General features: G+C 37.5%; 1 protein-coding gene across 1 annotated transcript in view; it reads left to right on the top strand.

Annotated features, from left to right (window-relative positions):
• The window catches only part of LOC133658899 (interleukin-1 receptor accessory protein-like 1-B), a 1,088,311-nt gene that overhangs the window by 1,046,945 nt on the left and 20,751 nt on the right, over positions 1-20,615 (top strand). The window contains exon 12 of the mRNA XM_062061400.1: positions 8,918-9,064. Coding sequence (XP_061917384.1) covers positions 8,918-9,064 — 147 coding nt within the window. The remainder of the gene's footprint in view (positions 1-8,917; positions 9,065-20,615) is intronic.

Below are 20,615 nucleotides of genomic sequence, written 5' to 3'. Positions count from 1 at the left end.
CAACAGCTCAGGATGTGCTCCAAGGTGCCCCTCCTCTGGCACAGTTTACACTCCGGAGTGTCTGCTAGGCCCCAGATGTGCAGGTTGGCGGGGCATGGGAGGACATCGTACACAGACTGTATGAGGAATTTTGTGCGCAGAGGTTCAGCTCTCCAGAGCTCTGCCCAGGTGAGTTTTCGAGGTTCTGCATGCTCCCACCTTGTCCACGCCCCTTGTTTGGACATGCTGACCATCTGGCAGCAACGTTCTTCCTCCACCTCTGCACGGATCTCCTCTTGGACCAGTTGGCGCTTCTCCTTGCCACGGGCCCGGTCCCAACGTGGCTTTGGAAAGCTGCCGAGGCCTGCCCTTCCCCTTGCCACAGTACCCAACAAGGTTTTGTGCCTCAGCCGCGCCTCTGCTCTGCTTACGGCTTCTTGTGCCTGCCACTTCCTCCCGGTCTTAACAACGATTCCTGCCGAGGCGACCTTGACATCTGCGGAGTCTCTGTACATCATTACCTCTCTGGAGCGGGTGACTTTGAATTCCTCCAACAGTCCCCTGAGAGGGAGCTGCAGCTTGGTGCAATGGCCATAAAGAGCAATGCTGCTTAAGGACCGAGGGAGCCCCAGCCATCTCCTCAGGAACTGGCTGATGGTCTTCTCTAGTACCTCAACCGTTGTCATTGGTACCTCGTAGATTAACTGCGCTCGTAATCCGTTGTCCATTTGCTTGGGTCATAACCATTAAATCCGTCCTGTTGGGATGCTCATCCTCCCCCCCTCTCGGGCATCCCTGGGGGTATTTTCCTGTAGGGTTTTTCGTAGCAAGATTTGGGTGCCCCCTCGCGGGAGCTGTAGGTCAGGGGGCTGGCCTTCCCTACCCCGGTTGCCGTCTCTCCGGGCTGTCCACTGTCTCTCCAGTTGTCACCACTCTTTTCGTGGACGTCATCCAGCCTTTCCTGGAGGTCACTGGCTCAGCCAGATGTGATAGAACTTGAATACACCTCACGGTGATGCTTGGACACGTCATCAGGGATAGGTAAGAATATTATTGCACACCGCATACCTCTCAGTGGCCTAGTGGTTAGAGTGTCCGCCCTGAGATCGGTAGGTTGTGAGTTCAAACCCCGGCCGGGTCATACCAAAGACTATAAAAATGGGACCCATTACCTCCCTGCTTGGCACTCAGCATCAAGGGTTGGAATTGGGGGTTAAATCACCAAAAATGATTCCCGGGCGCGGCTACGCTGCTGCCCACTGCTCCCCTCACCTCCCAGGGGGTGATCAAGGGGATGGGTCAAATGCAGAGGACAAATTTCACCACACCTAGTGTGTGTGTGACAATCATTGGTACTTTAACTTTAACTTTTAACTTTAACTCTATGAGGCAGTGCAACTATATGGTTTTTCCCAAACAATCAGACAGATGAAAGATTATGAAAATATTGGGAAATGTATCAGAATAATAATAATAATAATAATAACATACGATTATTATAAAACTCAATAATTATAAGAACATTATTAAAACTATAGATTATAATAATCATGTTTTTAATTTGTTTTTTCCCCTGGTGTTACAATTTTAGCTCAAAGTATTTCAATATGTGCTGTGGAACCTCTGGAGTCCAACTTTACATGTTGTGTTTTTGTTAAATCCCAGAAATACTGTGACTTAAAGTTTAATCTTGGCTTAGTAGATACACTGAGACGAAGTCTAAGCTCATTGTGTTTTTGAAACTGCACCAATTTCCTCTGAATTTTCAACACATTTCAAGTGTTTTGTCCAGAGGATTATTTGTGATTTGTACGTTTTCAGAATGTACTTGTTCTATTTTTGGCCAAAGTAGTGTTGTAACGATACCAATATTTTGGTACCGGTACTAAAATTATTTCAATACTTTTCGGTACTTTTCGGTACTTTTCTTAATAAAGGGGACCACAAAAAAATTGCATTATTGGCTTTATTTTAACAAAAAATCTTAGGGTACATTAAACATATGTTTCTTATTGCAGTTAAGTCCTTAAATAAAATAGTGAACATACAAGACAACTTGTCCTTTAGTAGTAAGTAAACGTACAAAATTAGTCTGCTGACACATGCAGTAACATATTGTGTCATTTATCATTTTATTGTTTTGTCAAACTTTATTAAGGACAAGTGGTAGAAAATTCATTATTAATCTACTTGTTCATTTACTGTTAATATCTGCTTACTTTGTCTTTTAACATGTTCTATACACACTTCTGTTAAAATGTAACAATCACTTATTCTTCTGTTGTTTGATACTCAACATTAGTTTTGGATGATACCACAAATTTGGGTATCAATCTGATACCAAGTCGTTACAGGATCATACATTGGTCATATTCAAAGTCCTCATGTGTCCAGGGACATATTTCCTCAGTTTATAAACAAAAAAACAAAATAAGATGTTGTGATGCCAAAAAATATAGACGCAATCATAGTTGTACCGACTAGATACATGCCAGTACTTGATATCATTACAGTGGATGTCAGGTGTAGATCCACCAATGGCGATGCGGGCGCGACGGGGTTTCAGAGACGGTATAGTACCGAAAATGATTCATTAGTATCGCGGTACTATACTAATACCGGTATACCGTACAACCCCAGGCCAAAGTAAAACAAAGAAAACAACCTGAAGTTGTCTTTATTTTGAAGTTATCATGCCGTGATTTTACCATTCCGGCCCACTTGGGAATAGGTTTTCCTCCATGTGGCCCCTGAGCTAAAATGAGTTTGACACCCCTGTTTTAGAGGCATATTTTCCTCCACAGTAACGTTCAAATTCCAAATTGTACAACTTCACAGTTTCCAGTGGAGCATACAATCCTTGTACAGGCTGACAACAACTTGTAAATAATTCTAATGTCATTACGCTCCGTGGCATCCCTGATATTTGATCATATAAAGCAGGGGTGGGCAATTAATTTTTACCGGGGGCCGCATGAGCAACCCGAGCACTGCTGGAGGGCCACATCGACAATATTTCAATTAAATTTTGCTCAATATTATTTTTTATATATACCGTAAGATAAATAATAATAATAATAATAATAATAATAATAATACTTTCATTTAACCTAACTTAACTTTATACCAAAAGCACTGCTTTGGAAATCATTTGTACCCCTTTCAGAGATCACATTTAGTCCCCCTTAAACATCCTCATGTTGCACAATGAAATGTAAGCATAGGATGAAGTGTGCATTCCTGTAACTTTCTCTAGTAACAGCATTCCATGACTAATATAAATAAATTAACATTAATAATAATTGACAGTAAAATAAGCACACGTATGACTGAGGAGTCATAGTGTAACTTTGTGTGGTGTTTGAGTTGTTCGACTTTTTGTGTGGCAATAAACGCACCAGTGGTTTAGTGGTATGCGTGTTGGTGACAGATGACAAGTTGGTTTTGGCCTGGTTTGTACGGCAGAAAATGACTAGTTTTTCGAGATAGGAGTGTTTTACTCATGTTTTTGGTGTGGTTATGGCCGAATATAAACAGTTTTGCTCAATAAAGCGATCGATATAATTCCTGGCCTCAAAGCATCTCGATAGACGTTACAATAATTGAACGGTCTTCAATTGAACGGTGTTGACGAACACCATTAGGGCCGCTTGTTGTCACTGTCACTCAAAGTTGCATTGCAAAATTACACCAAATAAATGTGTTTATTTTGTTTAGAATTCAGATGGGATTTGATTTGGTGCGCGGCATATATTTGCTGTGCGCAGAGGACGCTTGAGCAGTGCGCAATTGCGCAGGCGCGCACCTTAGAGGGAACGTTGCTTGGCAGTCCATGTCTTGTTGAAAACACGCCATTCGTCATCAACTTTTCTCTTTTTAGCGTCTCGGGTGTAAACCGTGCATCACTTGTCGCTGTGCACCTTCACTCACAGGTTACACACGGACATACGCCCATAAATAACACTTTTCAAAATAAAAGCAGCACAGTTGTATTGCGCGCACGACACAGATGTTTTTTCAACTTTATTTTGTTATTTGTGATTGCAGCTGTTCACATTCACTCAAAATCACGCACGCGCATACGTCCACACGGAAGTAATACAAATAACGCTTTTCAAAACAAAAGCAGCACCGTTGAATTGCACACTCGACATAGATACTTTTTTAAATTGATTTTGTAATTTATGATTGGCCTCACGCGGGCCGGACAGGGACGTACAAAGGGCCAGATGTGGCCCGCGGGCCGCAGAATGCCCAGATCTGATATAAAGAGTGCATATCTGGCTCCAAGTGTTCCGGTTCCTCGCTGACAGAGATTTAAAGCAAAGCGCTTCTTTTAGCGGAGGCATGCAGGTAAATGCTGCTTTAATTCGCCACATAAGTCATTGCTCTCCAAGCTCAGCCACTGGGGAGATAGAAGGGAGATAATAGAGAAGAGGAATGAGCGGTGGAGGACTGTTTGCTAAAGCCAAGCTTCTTCTTTTTTAAAACCGCCCCCTTTTTTTTTTTTACACTTTTTCTCAGCATGCACATCAGCCAAAGTGTTTTAATGCCAATCAAATGAATCCACTTTCTCCTCATCTCCTTCTATTTGTCTTCCTCCCTGGTGCACCATCACTCCTCCCCAACCTACCAGCCTCTTGTCGCTCCCCGCTGATGATGGATGCCGCTTGGCTCTCAGCTTGGCTTCTCTCCCCCGGATGCTGATGATTGTTGAGTCTGGGGAGTGTGTGTGTAACCAAAGAGGCTGACTGTCAGCTTTAAGTCGCATGTTTGTAAATCTATAGCTTCTCGTATATGACTCCTGTCCTGTAAACATTAGCTTGCGGTTTATTCAAATACACTGCAGGCCAGCTGAAGAACACATCAATTTCAAGAAGCCTCCATTTCACCGGGAGAGAAGATCGGCTTTATTTCACTGCGGTACCGCTTTGACCCGAATATAAGACCACCCCTCAAAATTGTATGGAAATATCCATATAGGCCTAAAGATAACACAACCCCAATAATAGGAAGACCCCACATTTAAGACACCCCCTCAAATTCATAGATATGTGTCTTCAAATATCCATTCGACCTGAATATAAGACAATCCCTAATACAGTGGTTCTTAACCTTGTTGGAGGTACCGAACCCCACCAGTTTCATATGCGCATTCACCGAACCCTTCTTTAGTGAAAAATAAAAGGTTGTTTTTTTTTCAAATTTAAGACAAAGTTATATGTTTTTGGTAACACTTTAGTATGGGGAACATATTCTAAGTAACAAAGACTTAATTTAGAGTTATTTGGTTAGGGTTTGCGGCCTGCAGCTAATTGTTTACCGGCCCGCCACACATTCGGGAAAAACTATGGTAAAAATAAAAAAAGAACATTAAAAACATTGGAATGAGGTGAAATCTAACGAGAAAAAGTTGCAATGTTGACACAAAAGCTGCCATGCAGGCTGTTTTTTTTTCTTTTGTCTTTCTTTATTTTTCTTTTTTTGCCATTGCTCAAAAAATAATAATAATGACAAAAAAATCCATGTTATAATGAATTATTTTCAGGGCTCCAATTACTTCAAATATTTCACTTTAAAATGTTTTATGTGGTAAATATTGCATATATTGTGTAGTAGCCATATAAAAACATCAAAGTTTTCTTTGACAAAAGCGCATAAAACAGACAAAATAATAGTTCCGACAGATATATCTGAAGTTGATCTCATAACTTAAGTGTTGAAAGTAAAAGAAAAACCTAATAAAAATGTATCACTTTATGAGTGGGGCACCTTTTGGATCCCAAATATATTTAGTGATTTTTGATTTATCTTTTCACTGTGATTACTCAAAAATATGAAATAATTAAAATCAATGGTGTCCTGCATTATTGATCTTTTAGGGCTCTAATTACTAAATACTGCATATTTCAGTTTTACTATAAAAAAACTAAGTTGTTTTTGACAGAAAAGCCATAAAACATTTATTTTTATTTTTATTACTTTATATCAACTTGAAGTTGATATAGAGATTTACTGTAAGCGTTAAATAATTTAAAAAAATAATAATCTGACTTATTTTTAACATTTTAATGACTGAGACCCTTTATGGTCCCCGGGACCCCTAAAGGTAAAATATATAAAAAAAAATCCATATATTTTGTTATGGTTTGAAAATGAAAAATATCAAAATGGCCCCCACATGCTTTAATTTTTCCGTGTGCGGCCCTCGGTGGAAAAAGTTTGGACACCCCTGGGTTAGAGGGTTAGGGTCAGGATTAGAAGGTTAGGGTTATAATAAGGCCATGTCGAATAAGGCATTAATAAGTACTTAATAATGACTAGTTAAGAGCCAATATGTTACTAATTTGCATGTTAATAAGCAACTATTTAATGGTGAATATGTTCCCCATACTAAAGTGTTACCATGTTTTTTTACTGGTGCATAAAATGAACCGTGCATGACCATCACCTTGTTCAAACAACAAAACCAACATAGTGCATAAACTCACAACAAATTACACACCTGCAAACCAGTCAGCTTTTGCCGTACCCGTAATACGCCGATAAGGAGAAGTTTGTATTTACACGATGAGTCGGGTATGTTTTGACCTCCGCCGAACCCCTGAGGCCGACTCACCGAACCCCTAGGGTTCGATCGAACCCAGGTTAAGAACCACTGCCCTAATAAGAGTAGACCACACAATGAAAAATATGTTTTCTTTCCGATGTCATGATACGTGGCCCGGATCATGTTTTTATTATGTTCTGTTAGTTTTGGACTCCCTAAGTTCCTGTTGTTGTGCACCCTTGAGTTTGTTTAGTTACCTTGGCTACTTATTATTTTCACCGGCCTCTGATTGGTGTTCGGGACGCTCACCTTTTCCCCGAGCACTAATCAGAGGCATTATTTAAGCCTGCCTTCGCCGGTCAGTCGGCCTGGCTTCTTTGTTTGCTTATGCTACAGTTACGTGAGTATTCCTTGTCTTTTTGCCTATGCTAAGTGTTAGCGTTTGCTTCGAGTGCAATCGGCACATTTTTCCTCTGTATTGTTTTCAGTTTTTGGTACTTGTTTGACTTTGAAGAATAAATTATGTTCCTACCTGCACGTCCTGTCCAGAGTGGTCCGTTTGCATCCCGGGGGAACAAACCTCACAGCAAGCTGCGACCCCCCGCACGTAACATCCGATTAAGCCAAATATGAGACAACCTTGAATTTACAAAGACCCCGAATTGAAGACAACACAACAATATCAAAGACAGTTTGGTAATGGCCCAGCTTTTCTACCTTCAAGGTACAAAATGCGCTTTGACACTATTTCCACATTCACCCATTCACACACACATTCACACACTAATGGCGGGAGCTGCCATGCAAGACACTAACCACGACCCATCAGGAGCAAGGGTGAACTGTCTTGCTCAAGGACACAACGGACATGACTAGGTTGGTAGAAGCTGGGGATCGAACCAGGAACCCTCAGGTCGCTGGCACGGCCACTCTCCCTACTGCGCCACCCCCAGTAATATTCACCAAGTATCCTTATTGACCTAAATATACTGAAATCCGGAATATAAGCAGACCTCACCATGAAAAACATGTTTTCAACCTTGAATTAAGGGCTCTTGAGATCCCTCCAAATTGGTTTCCCCCTCATATCAACATTGAAGCAAATATAAGACAACCTTGAATTTACAAAGACCCTGGATTTTTACAACACATCAATATCAAAGATAATTTTCCCCAAACCTTATTAGTGTTGTCCCGATACCAATATTTTGGTACCGGTGCCAAAATGTATTTTGATACTTTTCAAAATAAAGGGGACCACAATTTATTTATTTATTATTGGCTTAATTTTAACAGAAAATCCTACGATACATTTAACACATGTTTCTTATTGTCATAAAATAAGATGGTGAACATTCTAAACGACTAGTCTTTTAGTAGTAAGTAAGCAAACAAAGGCTCCAAATTTGGCTGCTGACGTATGCAGTAACATATTGTGTCATTATGGGGGACAAGCGGTAGAAAATGGATTATTCATCTACTTGTTCATTTACTGTTAATATCTGCTTATTTTCTGTTTTAACATGTTCTACCCACACTTCTGTTAAAATGTAATAATCACTTATTCTTCTCTTGTTTGGATATTTTACATAAGTTTTGGGTGATACTACACATTTTGGTATCAATCCAATACCAAGTAGTTACAGGATCATACATTGGTCATAATTAAAGTCCTCCGGTACTAATTAAGTACTAATAAAGTACCGCGGTACTTAATTAGTACCGGTGTACTGTACAACCCTAATCTTTATTAACGCAAATATAAGATAATCCCAAATATGAGTAGGCCTAACGATGAAAAAATGAGGTTTCTTTCCAATTATCCATATTAACCTAAATATAAAACAACCTTGAATTTAGGGTCACTCCAAATATAAGATGACTTTTTAATTTACGACGACCTCAGAATCAAATGTATGAAAAACATGTTTTCCGTCAAAAGCCAAGCTGAAGAAAACATGTTATTCCCCCAATACCAATATTGAACCGAATATATGATGACCTTGAATTTAGGAAGAACAATCCCTCAAAATCAAAGAAATTAAAAGAAAATGTTTTTCCCATGAAGAAAACATGTTTTTCCCCCAATGTCAATACTGAATCGAATATAAAACAACTTTGAATTTGTTTGCTGAGCAGCTAACAACTAACTGGTTACAGCAGGCCTCTGTGTCACCAGCTCACGGGTGTGTGTGTGAGTGACAGGAAGAAAAGCTCAACTTAGAGGAGTAATTTGGCTCTAACTGTTGTTTTGCACAAATAATTCTCTGGACCCAAATATAAGACGACAAACACAGTATTTTCCAAAATGCCTTACCTCTGATATTTATGACGTAGGCTTGTTGGTTTCTGACTATTTTCCATGTTCTATGTGTACGTCGTCCTCAGCAGAGCTCATGTACACGGTGGAACTGGCCGGGGGTCTCGGGGCCATCCTGCTGCTACTCATCTTCCTCATCTCGCTCTACAAATGCTACAGGATCGAGCTGATGCTTTTCTACAGGAGGCACTTCGGCAGCGACGACCTGGATGGAGGTAAAGGACATTTATACCTCACCAAATCCATAACGTAGTCATGAGTTACAATACAGGCAACGTTTTTCTGGCCAAAGATCGTCTATAGCAGTGGTCCCCAACCTTTTTGTAGCTTGAAAATTTGTCCGTGGGACAAATTTTATTTTTTCATAAAGAAATACAATCATGTATGCTTACGGACTGTATCCCTGCAGACTGTATTGATCTATATTGATATATAATGTATATATTGTGTTTTTTTATGTTGATTTAATTTTAAAAAATTAAAAAATAAAACAATTTTTTTTTTTTTTTTTTTCCTTGCGCGGCCAATTGGTCTGCGGACCGGTACCGGGCCGCGGCCCGGTGGTTGGGGACCACTGCTCTATAGTACAGGAGCACACCACGGACCAACTAAATAAAAGCAGGAGTCAACAATCCTCTTTACCACTCTGTTGCTTTTAAGGACCTACTGCAAAAAAACCTTGTCAAAGATCCTCTATTTGGCAGAACTCTTCTGATGTTATTGAGGATTTACTGCAAAAACTTGAATCCTTTAGACAACTGGAATGTTTCATTATTTTTGGGGGTTTCTGGCAAACAATTCTCATCAAAAATCTCTTATTCAACAGAAGCAATCTTGCTTTTTAGGGACCTGTTGCAAAAAAAAAAACAGTCAAAGATCCTCTATATGACAGGAGCACTGTTTTAAGGAAATAACTGCAAAATCGCTATCCAAAGATAGACTACTCTACCTGTTGTAAGGAACCTACTGGTAAAAACTCTGGTCAAAGATATTTTATTGATAAGTGCATTCTTACTTTTTTGCACGTCTCTGAAAATAGCAGTCAAAGATCCTAAACATGACAAGAGTTTTCTGCTGTCTTTATGCACCTACTGCAAAAAAGCTAGTAAAAGATCCTAAATACAACAACATCTGTTTTAAGGACCTACTACAAAAAAAAATAGTCAAAGATCCTGTATTTGGCAAGACTTTTCTGCTGTTTTTAAGTATACTGCAAAATCTTTAATCAAATATCCTTTATATGACAGGAGTGCTGTTTTATTTGTTTTTAGAACATACCCGCAAAAATTCTCATCAAATCTATTCTATACAGCAAGAGTAGTCTTGTTTTTTAGGGACCTTTAAAAAAACAACAATCAAAGATCCTCTATATGACAGGAGCACTATGTTTTAAGGAAATAACTGCAAAATCGACTACTCTACCTGTTTTAAGGAACCTACTGGCAAAAACTCTGGTCAAAGATCTTCTATCTACAAGAGCATTGTTACATTTTTGCAAGTCTCTAAAAACAGCAGTCAAAGATCCAAACCATTTCCTGCTGTCTTTATGCACCTACTGCAAAAAAGCTAGTAAAGGATCCTAAATACAACAAGAGCAAAAAAAAATTGTTGTCAAAGATCCTCCAAATTATAGTAGAATGCTGCTTTTTTTAAGGAACTACGGCAACAACAACAAAAAAACCACATCAAAGATCCTCTATGCAACTGGAATGTTTCATTGTTTTTTTGGTTTGTTTATTCCAGAACATATTTGCAAAACATTTTAATCAAAGATCTTCTATTCAACAAAAACAATCTTGCTCTTTAGGGACCTGCTGCAAAAAAAAACATTAGTCAAAGATCCCCTATATAACAGGAGCACTGTTTTAAGGAAATAACTGCAAAGTCGCTATCCAAAGATAGACTACTCTACCTGTTTTAAGGAACATACTGGCAAAAACTCAGGTCAAAGATATTATATCTACAAGAACATTCTTACTTTTTTGCACGTCTCTGAAAATAGCAGTCAAAGATCCTAAACATGACAAGAGTTTTCTGCTGTCTTTATGCACCTACTGCAAAAAAGCTAGTAAAAGATCCTAAATACAACAACATCTGTGTTAAGGACCTACTACAAAAAAAAATAGTCAAAGATCCTGTATTTGGCAAGACTTTTCTGCTGTTTTTAAGTATACTGCAAAATCTTTAATCAAATATCCTTTATATGACAGGAGTGCTGTTTTATTTGTTTTTAGAACATACCCGCAAAAATTCTCATCAAATATATTCTATACAGCAAGAGTAGTCTTGTTTTTTAGGGACCTTTAAAAAAACAACAATCAAAGATCCTCTATATGACAGGAGCACTATGTTTTAAGGAAATAACTGCAAAATCGACTACTCTACCTGTTTTAAGGAACCTACTGGCAAAAACTCTGGTCAAAGATCTTCTATCTACAAGAGCATTGTTACATTTTTGCAAGTCTCTAAAAACAGCAGTCAAAGATCCAAACCATTTCCTGCTGTCTTTATGCACCTACTGCAAAAAAGCTAGTAAAGGATCCTAAATACAACAAGAGCAAAAAAAAATTGTTGTCAAAGATCCTCCAAATTATAGTAGAATGCTGCTTTTTTTTAAGGAACTACGGCAACAACAACAAAAAAACCACATCAAAGATCCTCTATGCAACTGGAATGTTTCATTGTTTTTTTGGTTTGTTTATTCCAGAACATATTTGCAAAACATTTTAATCAAAGATCTTCTATTCAACAAAAACAATCTTGCTCTTTAGGGACCTGCTGCAAAAAAAAACATTAGTCAAAGATCCCCTATATAACAGGAGCACTGTTTTAAGGAAATAACTGCAAAGTCGCTATCCAAAGATAGACTACTCTACCTGTTTTAAGGAACATACTGGCAAAAACTCAGGTCAAAGATATTATATCTACAAGAACATTCTTACTTTTTTGCACGTCTCTGAAAATAGCAGTCAAAGATCCTAAACATGACAAGAGTTTTCTGCTGTCTTTATGCACCTACTGCAAATAAGCTAGTAAAAGATCCTAAATACAACAACATCTGTTTTAAGGACCTACTATAAAAAAAAATAGTCAAAGATCCTGTATTTGGCAAGACTTTTCTGCTGTTTTTAAGTATACTGCAAAATCTTTAATCAAATATCCTTTATATGACAGGGGTGCTGTTTTATTTGTTTTTAGAACATACCCGCAAAAATTCTCATCAAATATATTCTATACAGCAAGAGTAGTCTTGTTTTTTAGGGACCTTTAAAAAAAACAACAATCAAAGATCCTCTATATGACAGGAGCACTATGTTTTAAGGAAATAACTGCAAAATCGACTACTCTACCTGTTTTAAGGAACATACTGGCAAAAACTCTGGTCAAAGATCTTCTATCTACAAGAGCATTGTTACCTTTTTGCAAGTCTCTAAAAACAGCAGTCAAAGATCCAAACCATTTCCTGCTGTCTTTATGCACCTACTGCAAAAAAGCTAGTAAAGGATCCTAAATACAACAAGAGCAAAAAAAAATTGTTGTCAAAGATCCTCCAAATTATAGTAGAATGCTGCTTTTTTTATGGAACTACGGCAACAACAACAAAAAAACCACATCAAAGATCCTCTATACAACTGGAATGTTTCATTGTTTTTTTTGGTTTGTTTATTCCAGAACATATTTGCAAAACATTTTAATCAAAGATCTTCTATTCAACAAAAACAATATTGCTCTTTAGGGACCTGCTGCAAAAAAAAACATTAGTCAAAGATCCTCTATATGACAGGAGCACTGTTTTAAGGAAATAACTGCAAAGTCGCTATCCAAAGATAGACTACTCTACCTGTTTTAAGGAACATACTGGCAAAAACTCAGGTCAAAGATATTATATCTACAAGAACATTCTTATTTTTTTGCACGTCTCTGAAAATAGCAGTCAAAGATCCTAAACATGACAAGAGTTTTCTGCTGTCTTTATGCACCTACTGCAAAACAGCTAATAAAGCATCCTAAATACAACAAGAGCTCTCTATCTGTTTTAAGGACCTACTGAAAAAAAAAAATAGTCAAAGATCCTGTATTTGCCAATACTTTTCTGCTGTTTTTGAGTATACTGCAAGATCTTTAATCAAATATCCTTTATATGACAGGAGTGCTTTTTTGTTTGTTTTTAGAACATACCCGCAAAAATTCTCATCAAATATATTTTATACAGCAAGAGTAGTCTTGCTTTTTAGGGACCTTTAAAAAAAACAACAATCAAAGATCCTCTATATGACAGGAGCACTATGTTTTAAGGAAATAACTGCAAAATCGCTATCCAAAGATAGACTACTCTACCTGTTTTAAGGAACCTACTGGCAAAAACTCTGGTCAAAGATCTTCTATCTACAAGAGCATTGTTACCTTTTTGCAAGTCTCTAAAAACAGCAGTCAAAGATCCAAACCATTTCCTGCTGTCTTTATGCACCTACTGCAAAAAAGTTAGAAAAGGATCCTAAATACAACAAGAGCAAAAAAAAATTGTTGTCAAAGATCCTCCAAATTATAGTAGAATGCTGCTTTTTTTAAGGAACTACGGCAACAACAACAAAAAAAACACATCAAAGATCCTCTATACAACTGGAATGTTTCATTGTTTTTTTGGTTTGTTTATTCCAGAACATATTTGCAAAACATTTTAATCAAAGATCTTCTATTCAACAAAAACAATCTTGCTCTTTAGGGACCTGCTGCAAAAAAAAACATTAGTCAAAGATCCTCTTTATAACAGGAGCACTGTTTTAAGGAAATAACTGCAAAGTCGCTATCCAAAGATAGACTACTCTACCTGTTTTAAGGAACATACTGGCAAAAACTCTGGTCAAAGATATTATATCTACAAGAACATTCTTACTTTTTTGCACGTCTCTGAAAATAGCAGTCAAAGATCCTAAACATGACAAGAGTTTTCTGCTGTCTTTATGCACCTACTGCAAAACAGCTAATAAAGCATCCTAAATACAACAAGAGCTCTCTATCTGTTTTAAGGACCTACTGCAAAAAAAAAAATAGTCAAAGATCCTGTATTTGCCAAGACTTTTCTGCTGTTTTTGAGTATACAGCAAGATCTTTAATCAAATATCCTTTATATGACCGGAGTGCTTTTTTGTTTGTTTTTAGAACATACCCGCAAATATTCTCATCAAATATATTTTATACAGCAAGAGTAGTCTTGCTTTTTAGGGACCTTTAAAAAAACAACAATCAAAGATCCTCTATATGACAGGAGCACTATGTTTTAAGGAAATAACTGCAAAATCGACTACTCTACCTGTTTTAAGGAACATACTGGCAAAAACTCTGGTCAAAGATCTTCTATCTACAAGAGCATTGTTACCTTTTTGCAAGTCTCTAAAAACAGCAGTCAAAGATCCAAACCATTTCCTGCTGTCTTTATGCACTTACTGCAAAAAAAGCTAGTAAAGGATCCTAAATACAACAAGAGCAAAAAAAAAATTGTTGTCAAAGATCCTCCAAATGACAGTAGAGCTCTGCTTTTTTTAAGGAACTACGGCAACAACAACAACAAAAACACATCAAAGATCCTTTATACCAGTGATCCCCAACCACCGGGAAGAAAGCCATCACTCCAATTTACTTTCTTCCAGAAGTTTTGAGGCTTGTCTCTGTGCTGTTTGGCGTAATGTAAGCGGGATACTTTGTGACATTTGCGCAGAAATGGCTTTCTTCTGGCGACTCGACCATGCAGCCCATTTTCCTTCAAGTGCCTCCTTATTGTGCGTCTTGAAACAGCCACACCACAATTTTTCAGAGAGTCCTGTATTTCAGCTGAACTTATTTGTGGATTTTTCTTTGCATCTCAAACAATTTTCCTGGCAGTTGTGGCTGAAATCTTTGCTGGTCTACCTAAATCCCTCATTTTCCACTTCTTAATCAGCATTTGAACACTGCTTATTGGGATTCTCAATTCCTTGGATATCTTTTTATACCCCTTTCCTGTTTTATGCAGTTCAATTACCTTTTCTCGCAGATCCTTTGACAATTATTTTGCCTTCCCCATGACTCAGAATCCAGAAACATCTGTGCAGCACTGGATGAAAGATGCAATGGTCTGTCAGAAGCCCAGAAACTCACTGACCTTTTATACACACATTAATTACAAACAAACATGTCACAGGTGAGGATTGGAACCGTGATTAGCCATTCAAACCTGTTTGTGTCAACTTTTGTGCATGTTATCAGATCAAAGTCACAGGGGTATGTAAACTTTTGATCAGGGTCATTTGGGTACTTTCTTTTGTCATTTTGATTTAAAAAGAGTAAACACAGTTGTTTGCCAATAAATAGCTTCACACAACCATTAAGCATGAGTGGAAGAAAGGTTTTTGTGTTATTATTCATATTCTCTGAAGAATGGCCAAGAAATCATAAATTCTCCCAGGGTATGTCAACTTATGAGCACGACTGTAAAGACTTTAAAAGAGCAGAGCTGATGCAACCAGCCACGTCTACACATAGCCACAAATGTAAAACAACAACAACAAAAAACAAATACACTGTGGTGGCCTCTGCGGTATTTCCACACCATTGTCTGCTGGGGTGGGGGGGGAGCATGACCAGAGACAGGAGCAGACCCAACAAAGCAACCAAGAGAGCCTCAAACTTGTTTCACCAAGTACCACCTCAGGAAACACTCGACTCTCCCAGCCTAAGCCTAAGCCTGGCGGTCACTCAAACGAGTATGACTATCCTCCTAGTAGGGGTGTATCCCTTCATGGAGGATGCCTGTGCGTGACTTTGTTTAACGTGGGGAGACTGGTGCACAGACAGTCACCACACGGTCTTTGACAGAATCGGGTCAGGGTCCAGTGGCATGGAGTCCAAGACGACTGGGGACCCTTTTCTGCTGCAGCCTTCTTCTGCCGTTGCAGCCGTTGTGGTAGTTCCTAAATCTACCGTCTTCCGCCTGCTCCGCCGTTGAGATCTTCACCGTATCCCTGGCTAGGGGGCAGTCAGTTGCCAAGGGCCACCTGGGGTAACAGTAGTAAAGGGGTTAACCTCCTAGTGCCCCAAGACCCCATTTAGACATGTATCTCATCTAAAAAAAATAGATAATAATAATAATTATTAATTAATTAATTTTTATTTATTTTTTATTTTTATTAACTTTATAAAAATTAATACATGTCTAAAAAAAAAATTGTTTAAATAAAAAAATTATACGTAATGACCAACATTAAAATACAGTAGCGTAGCAGGCCTAAGTATTCATTAAAAACAAGGCAAGTGTTTATTTAGGAAGTATATTGAGAATGTGTAACATTACACACGGTGCACACACATGCAGTTCCACTCGCTCTGAGAGTCGCTGCTCTAACTTGCCGTGTGAGGGGGAGAAGTTCTCCATCTTAGGAATCTTTGGTCCTTTCCCACGTTCTGTCTACTCTTTGTTTTATCTCCAGAGCTCATTAATTATGGATTGGACGTTGTTGTGTCGTGAAAAACTTCCACATGATTAAGTCATAAACCATCGGGGGGGCTCGCCTGTACAAGCACCAACTTTGCGAGGTGCTTCATTCGCAAGGTTGCTCGCTAATTTGAGCGCGCGGCGTTTGATGTTTTCCGTCCGACTGAGCGACGCCGCCTCGCACGGCCTTCCCGGTCCTTTCAAAGCCTCCCTTTTTTGGTTGGTTGGCCCATATTCCCGCTCTCCGCAGAGAATAATGACGAGGACCTACCGAACGTGTCGCCAGTACTACTTTGTTCCCGTCGTCTATTTTCTTCCCGCTGCCTTGTGGGAAATCATTTGGAGGTGCGTAAAAGCCTCCTCCGACTTGATTAGTTCTTTATCCACTCCCAACTTATTCCCCATCACTGCAGGGATGTGAGGACGGCAAAGTCCTGCCTGTGGATGTTTGCTTCTGGAGTTTGCATATCAGGGTCATGTGCGGGGTGTGCCATCGCAGCACGACGCGTTGACATATACCGTATTTTTCGGACTATAAGTCGCAGTTTTTTTCATAGTTTGGCCGGGGGTGCGACTTATACTCAGGAGCGACTTATGTGTTAAATTATTAACATAACACAAACATGCTGTACACTACTGTGCTGCTCTTGGAATATGTATTTGTTCCATTTATTGGGTAGACAATTTAACAACAATATTATTGTCAATATTAAATAATAATAGTGATAATTTAATTATGGTCTATTTAACAGGCTATTTACTATTCACCAATAATCTGTATTCAAAAGTAAAAGTCTATACTCTTGATTATTAATAATACATTAACAACATGATAACAAATTTGTTGGCATTATAAAAATAATGATTGTGAGTACAAAACATATATATATATATTAGGGCTGCAACTAACGATTAATTTGATAATTTATTAATCTGTCGATTATTACTTCGATTGATCCATTAATAATCGGATAAAAGAGACAAACTACATTTCTATCCTTTCCAGTATTGTATTGAAAAAAAAACAGCATACTGGCACCATACTTATTTTGATTATTGTTTCTCAGATGTTTGTACATGTTGCAGTTTATAAATAAATGTTTATTAAATAAAAATAAAAAATAAAAATTTGCCTCTGCGCATAGATAGTTGTTGCAGCCCTAATATATATATATATATATATATATATATATATATATATATATATATATATATATATATATATATATATATATATATATATATATATATATATATATATATATATATATATATATATATATATATATATATATATATATAATAATAGACTGTACTACTAAATTAGTAGTACACTCTATTATTACTATTATTATATTATATAGTATTATTCAATTTATTAGGTTATTTACTAGGGGTGCATAAAAAAAATCAATTCAGATCTGAATTACTATTATTTTTCTTTCCAATTCCAAATCGATTCATAATTTTTAAAAATGTATTAAAAAAAAAAATGTTTTTATAAAAAGCTATGAAAAGGTTTTTTAACAATGATTTGTAAAAAATAAAAAATAAAAATACGTTGATAGGCCATTTCCATGAAACCAGAATGAGATGTTCTAACCTGTTACCTGCTTTAAAAAAGTTATTAATAAATATTATACAAAATAATTGTAATAAATAATAAAAATTCATGCGAGAATCGGTTGGAATCGAGAATCGCCTTCAATCGATGAATTGAATTGTCACCCCAGGAATTGGAATCGAATCAAATGGTGGGGTGCCCAAAGATTCCACATTACCGTAAAATATCAAATAATATTATTTAGCTCGTTCACGTAAGACAGTGGTCCCCAACCACCGTGCCGCGGACCGGATTGGTACCGGGCCGCGCAAAAAATTAGAAAAAAAAAAATATATATGTATATATATATTTTTTTTTTTTTTTAATTAAATCAACATAAAAAACACAATATATACATTATATATCAATATCGATCAATACCGTCTGCAGGGATACAGTCCGTAAGCACACATGATTGTATTTCTTTATGAAATAAATAAATAAATAAATAAATAAGCACACATGATTGTATTTCTTTATGAAAAAATAAATAAATAAATAAATTCCACCCTCCCCCCCAGGTCCGTTTTCAAGCGTTGACCGGTCCCCAGCTACAAAAAGGTTGGGGACCACTGACGTAAGAGACTAGACGTATAAGATTTCATGGGAATTTAGCGATTAGGAGTGACAGATTGTTTGGTAAACGTATAGCATGTTCTATATGTTATAGTTATTTGAATGACTCTTACCATAATATGTTATGTTAACATACCAGGCACGTTCTCAGTTGGTTATTTATGCCTCATATAACGTACACTTATTCAGCCTGTTGTTCACTATTCTTTATTTATTTTAAATTGCCTTTCAAATGTCTATTCTTGGTGTTGGGTTTTATCAAATAAATTTCCCCAAAAAATGCGACTTATACTCCAGTGCGACTTATATATGTTTTTTTTCCTTCTTTATTGTGCATTTTCGGCCGTATAAAAGCGTGTGTAAAATGACAATGGATGAATGACAGAGGAAAATGTATTCCTAGCCGCCTCCTGCTCCGTCACTGATTAGAATATTATAACATAATTCCCTGGACTGTTGCGTCGCCCCCCGTAACGCACACCGTTTGAAAAGACGTTGGGACTGGGATCAAGCTGAGTGGTTGTGGGATTGGGAAGTTTAAAAATATATATTTTAATTACCGTATTTTTTGGACTATAAGGTGCACCGGCCGAGTCTTACCAAAGACTATAAAAAATGGGACCCATTACCTCCCTGCTTGACATCAAGGGTTGGAATTGGGGGTTAAATCACCAAAAATGGTTCCCGGGCGCGGCCACTGCTGCTGCTCACGGCTCCCCTCAGCTCCCAGGGGGTGATCAAGGGTGTTGGGTCAAATGCAGAGAATAATTTCCCCACACCTCGTGTGTGTGTGACAATCATTGTTACTTTAACTTTAACTTAAAGCAGGGGTGTCCAAAGTGCGGCCCGCAGCTAATTGTTTACCGGCCCGCCACACATTCTGGAAATGCTATTGCAAAAATTAAAAAAAATACATTAAAAAAAAGTGGAATGAGGTGAAATCTAACTAGAAAAAGTTGCAATGTTGACACAAAGCTGCCATGCAGGCTGTATTTTTTTTATTTTGTCTTTCTTCATTTTTGTTGTTTTGCCATTGCTCAAAAAAAAAAAAAATCAATGTTATAATGAATTATTGACCTATTCAAGACTCCAAATAATTCAAATATTTCACTTTAAAAAATGTTTTATGTGGAAAATATTGCATATATTGTGTAGATGCCATACAAAAACATCAACTTTTTCTTTGACAAAAGAGCATTAAACAAACAAAATAATAGTTCAAAGGTAAAATCGACAGATATATCTGAAGTTGATCTCGTAACTTAAGTGTTGGAAGTAAAAAAAACAACTAATAAAAATGTATCACTTTATGAGTGGGGCACCTTTTGGATCCCAAATATATTTATCGGGATTTTACTTATCTTTTCACTGTGATTACTCAAAAAATAATAATGAATTGAAATCAATGGTGTCCTGCATTATTGAACTTTTTAAGGCTCTAATTACTTCGCATCAAACATTGCTTTCTGAATGTTTTGGGCAGTGGTGGAAATACTGCATTTTTCAGTTTTATTACAAAAAAAAAGTTGTCTTTGACAGAAAAGGCATAAAACCTTTTTGGGTTTTTTAACTTTATATCAACCTGAAGTTCATATACTGTAGAGATTTACTGTAAGCGTTAAATAAAAAAAATTAAATAATAATTTGACTTGTTTTTAACATTTTAATGACTTAGACCCTTTATGGTCCCCGGGAGCCCTAAAGGTAACAAAAAACAAAATCCATATATTTTGTTATGGTTTGAAAATGAAAAATATCAAAATGGCCCCCCCATGCTTTAATTTTTCCGTGTGTGGCCCTCAGTGGAAAAAGTTTGGACACCCCTGACTTAAAGGGATAGTTTGCAACCTTCGCACAGATGCCTAGGGGGCGACAACTTTCCAATGGATTTTATATTTTGGGTGAGAAGATAAAAAAAATCAGTCTAAGCCTGGGCCCTTGGAGAGGGGGTCCAGACTGAGGCCAAGGACGAAGAAAAAACCCTCATAGCCATAGCACACATAAACGTGTGTAAGAGGGAAACATCAAAGAAAACAAAGGACATTAAAGACATTAAAAAGAGTGAAGCTGATGCAACCAGCTGCCACTCCAGAAGTGCCACTTCTACACACAGCCACAA

This window comes from Entelurus aequoreus, linkage group LG10, assembly GCF_033978785.1.
Source record: "Entelurus aequoreus isolate RoL-2023_Sb linkage group LG10, RoL_Eaeq_v1.1, whole genome shotgun sequence".
Classification (NCBI taxonomy): Eukaryota; Metazoa; Chordata; class Actinopteri; order Syngnathiformes; family Syngnathidae; genus Entelurus; species Entelurus aequoreus.
This window is presented reverse-complemented; position numbering and strand designations above follow the sequence as displayed.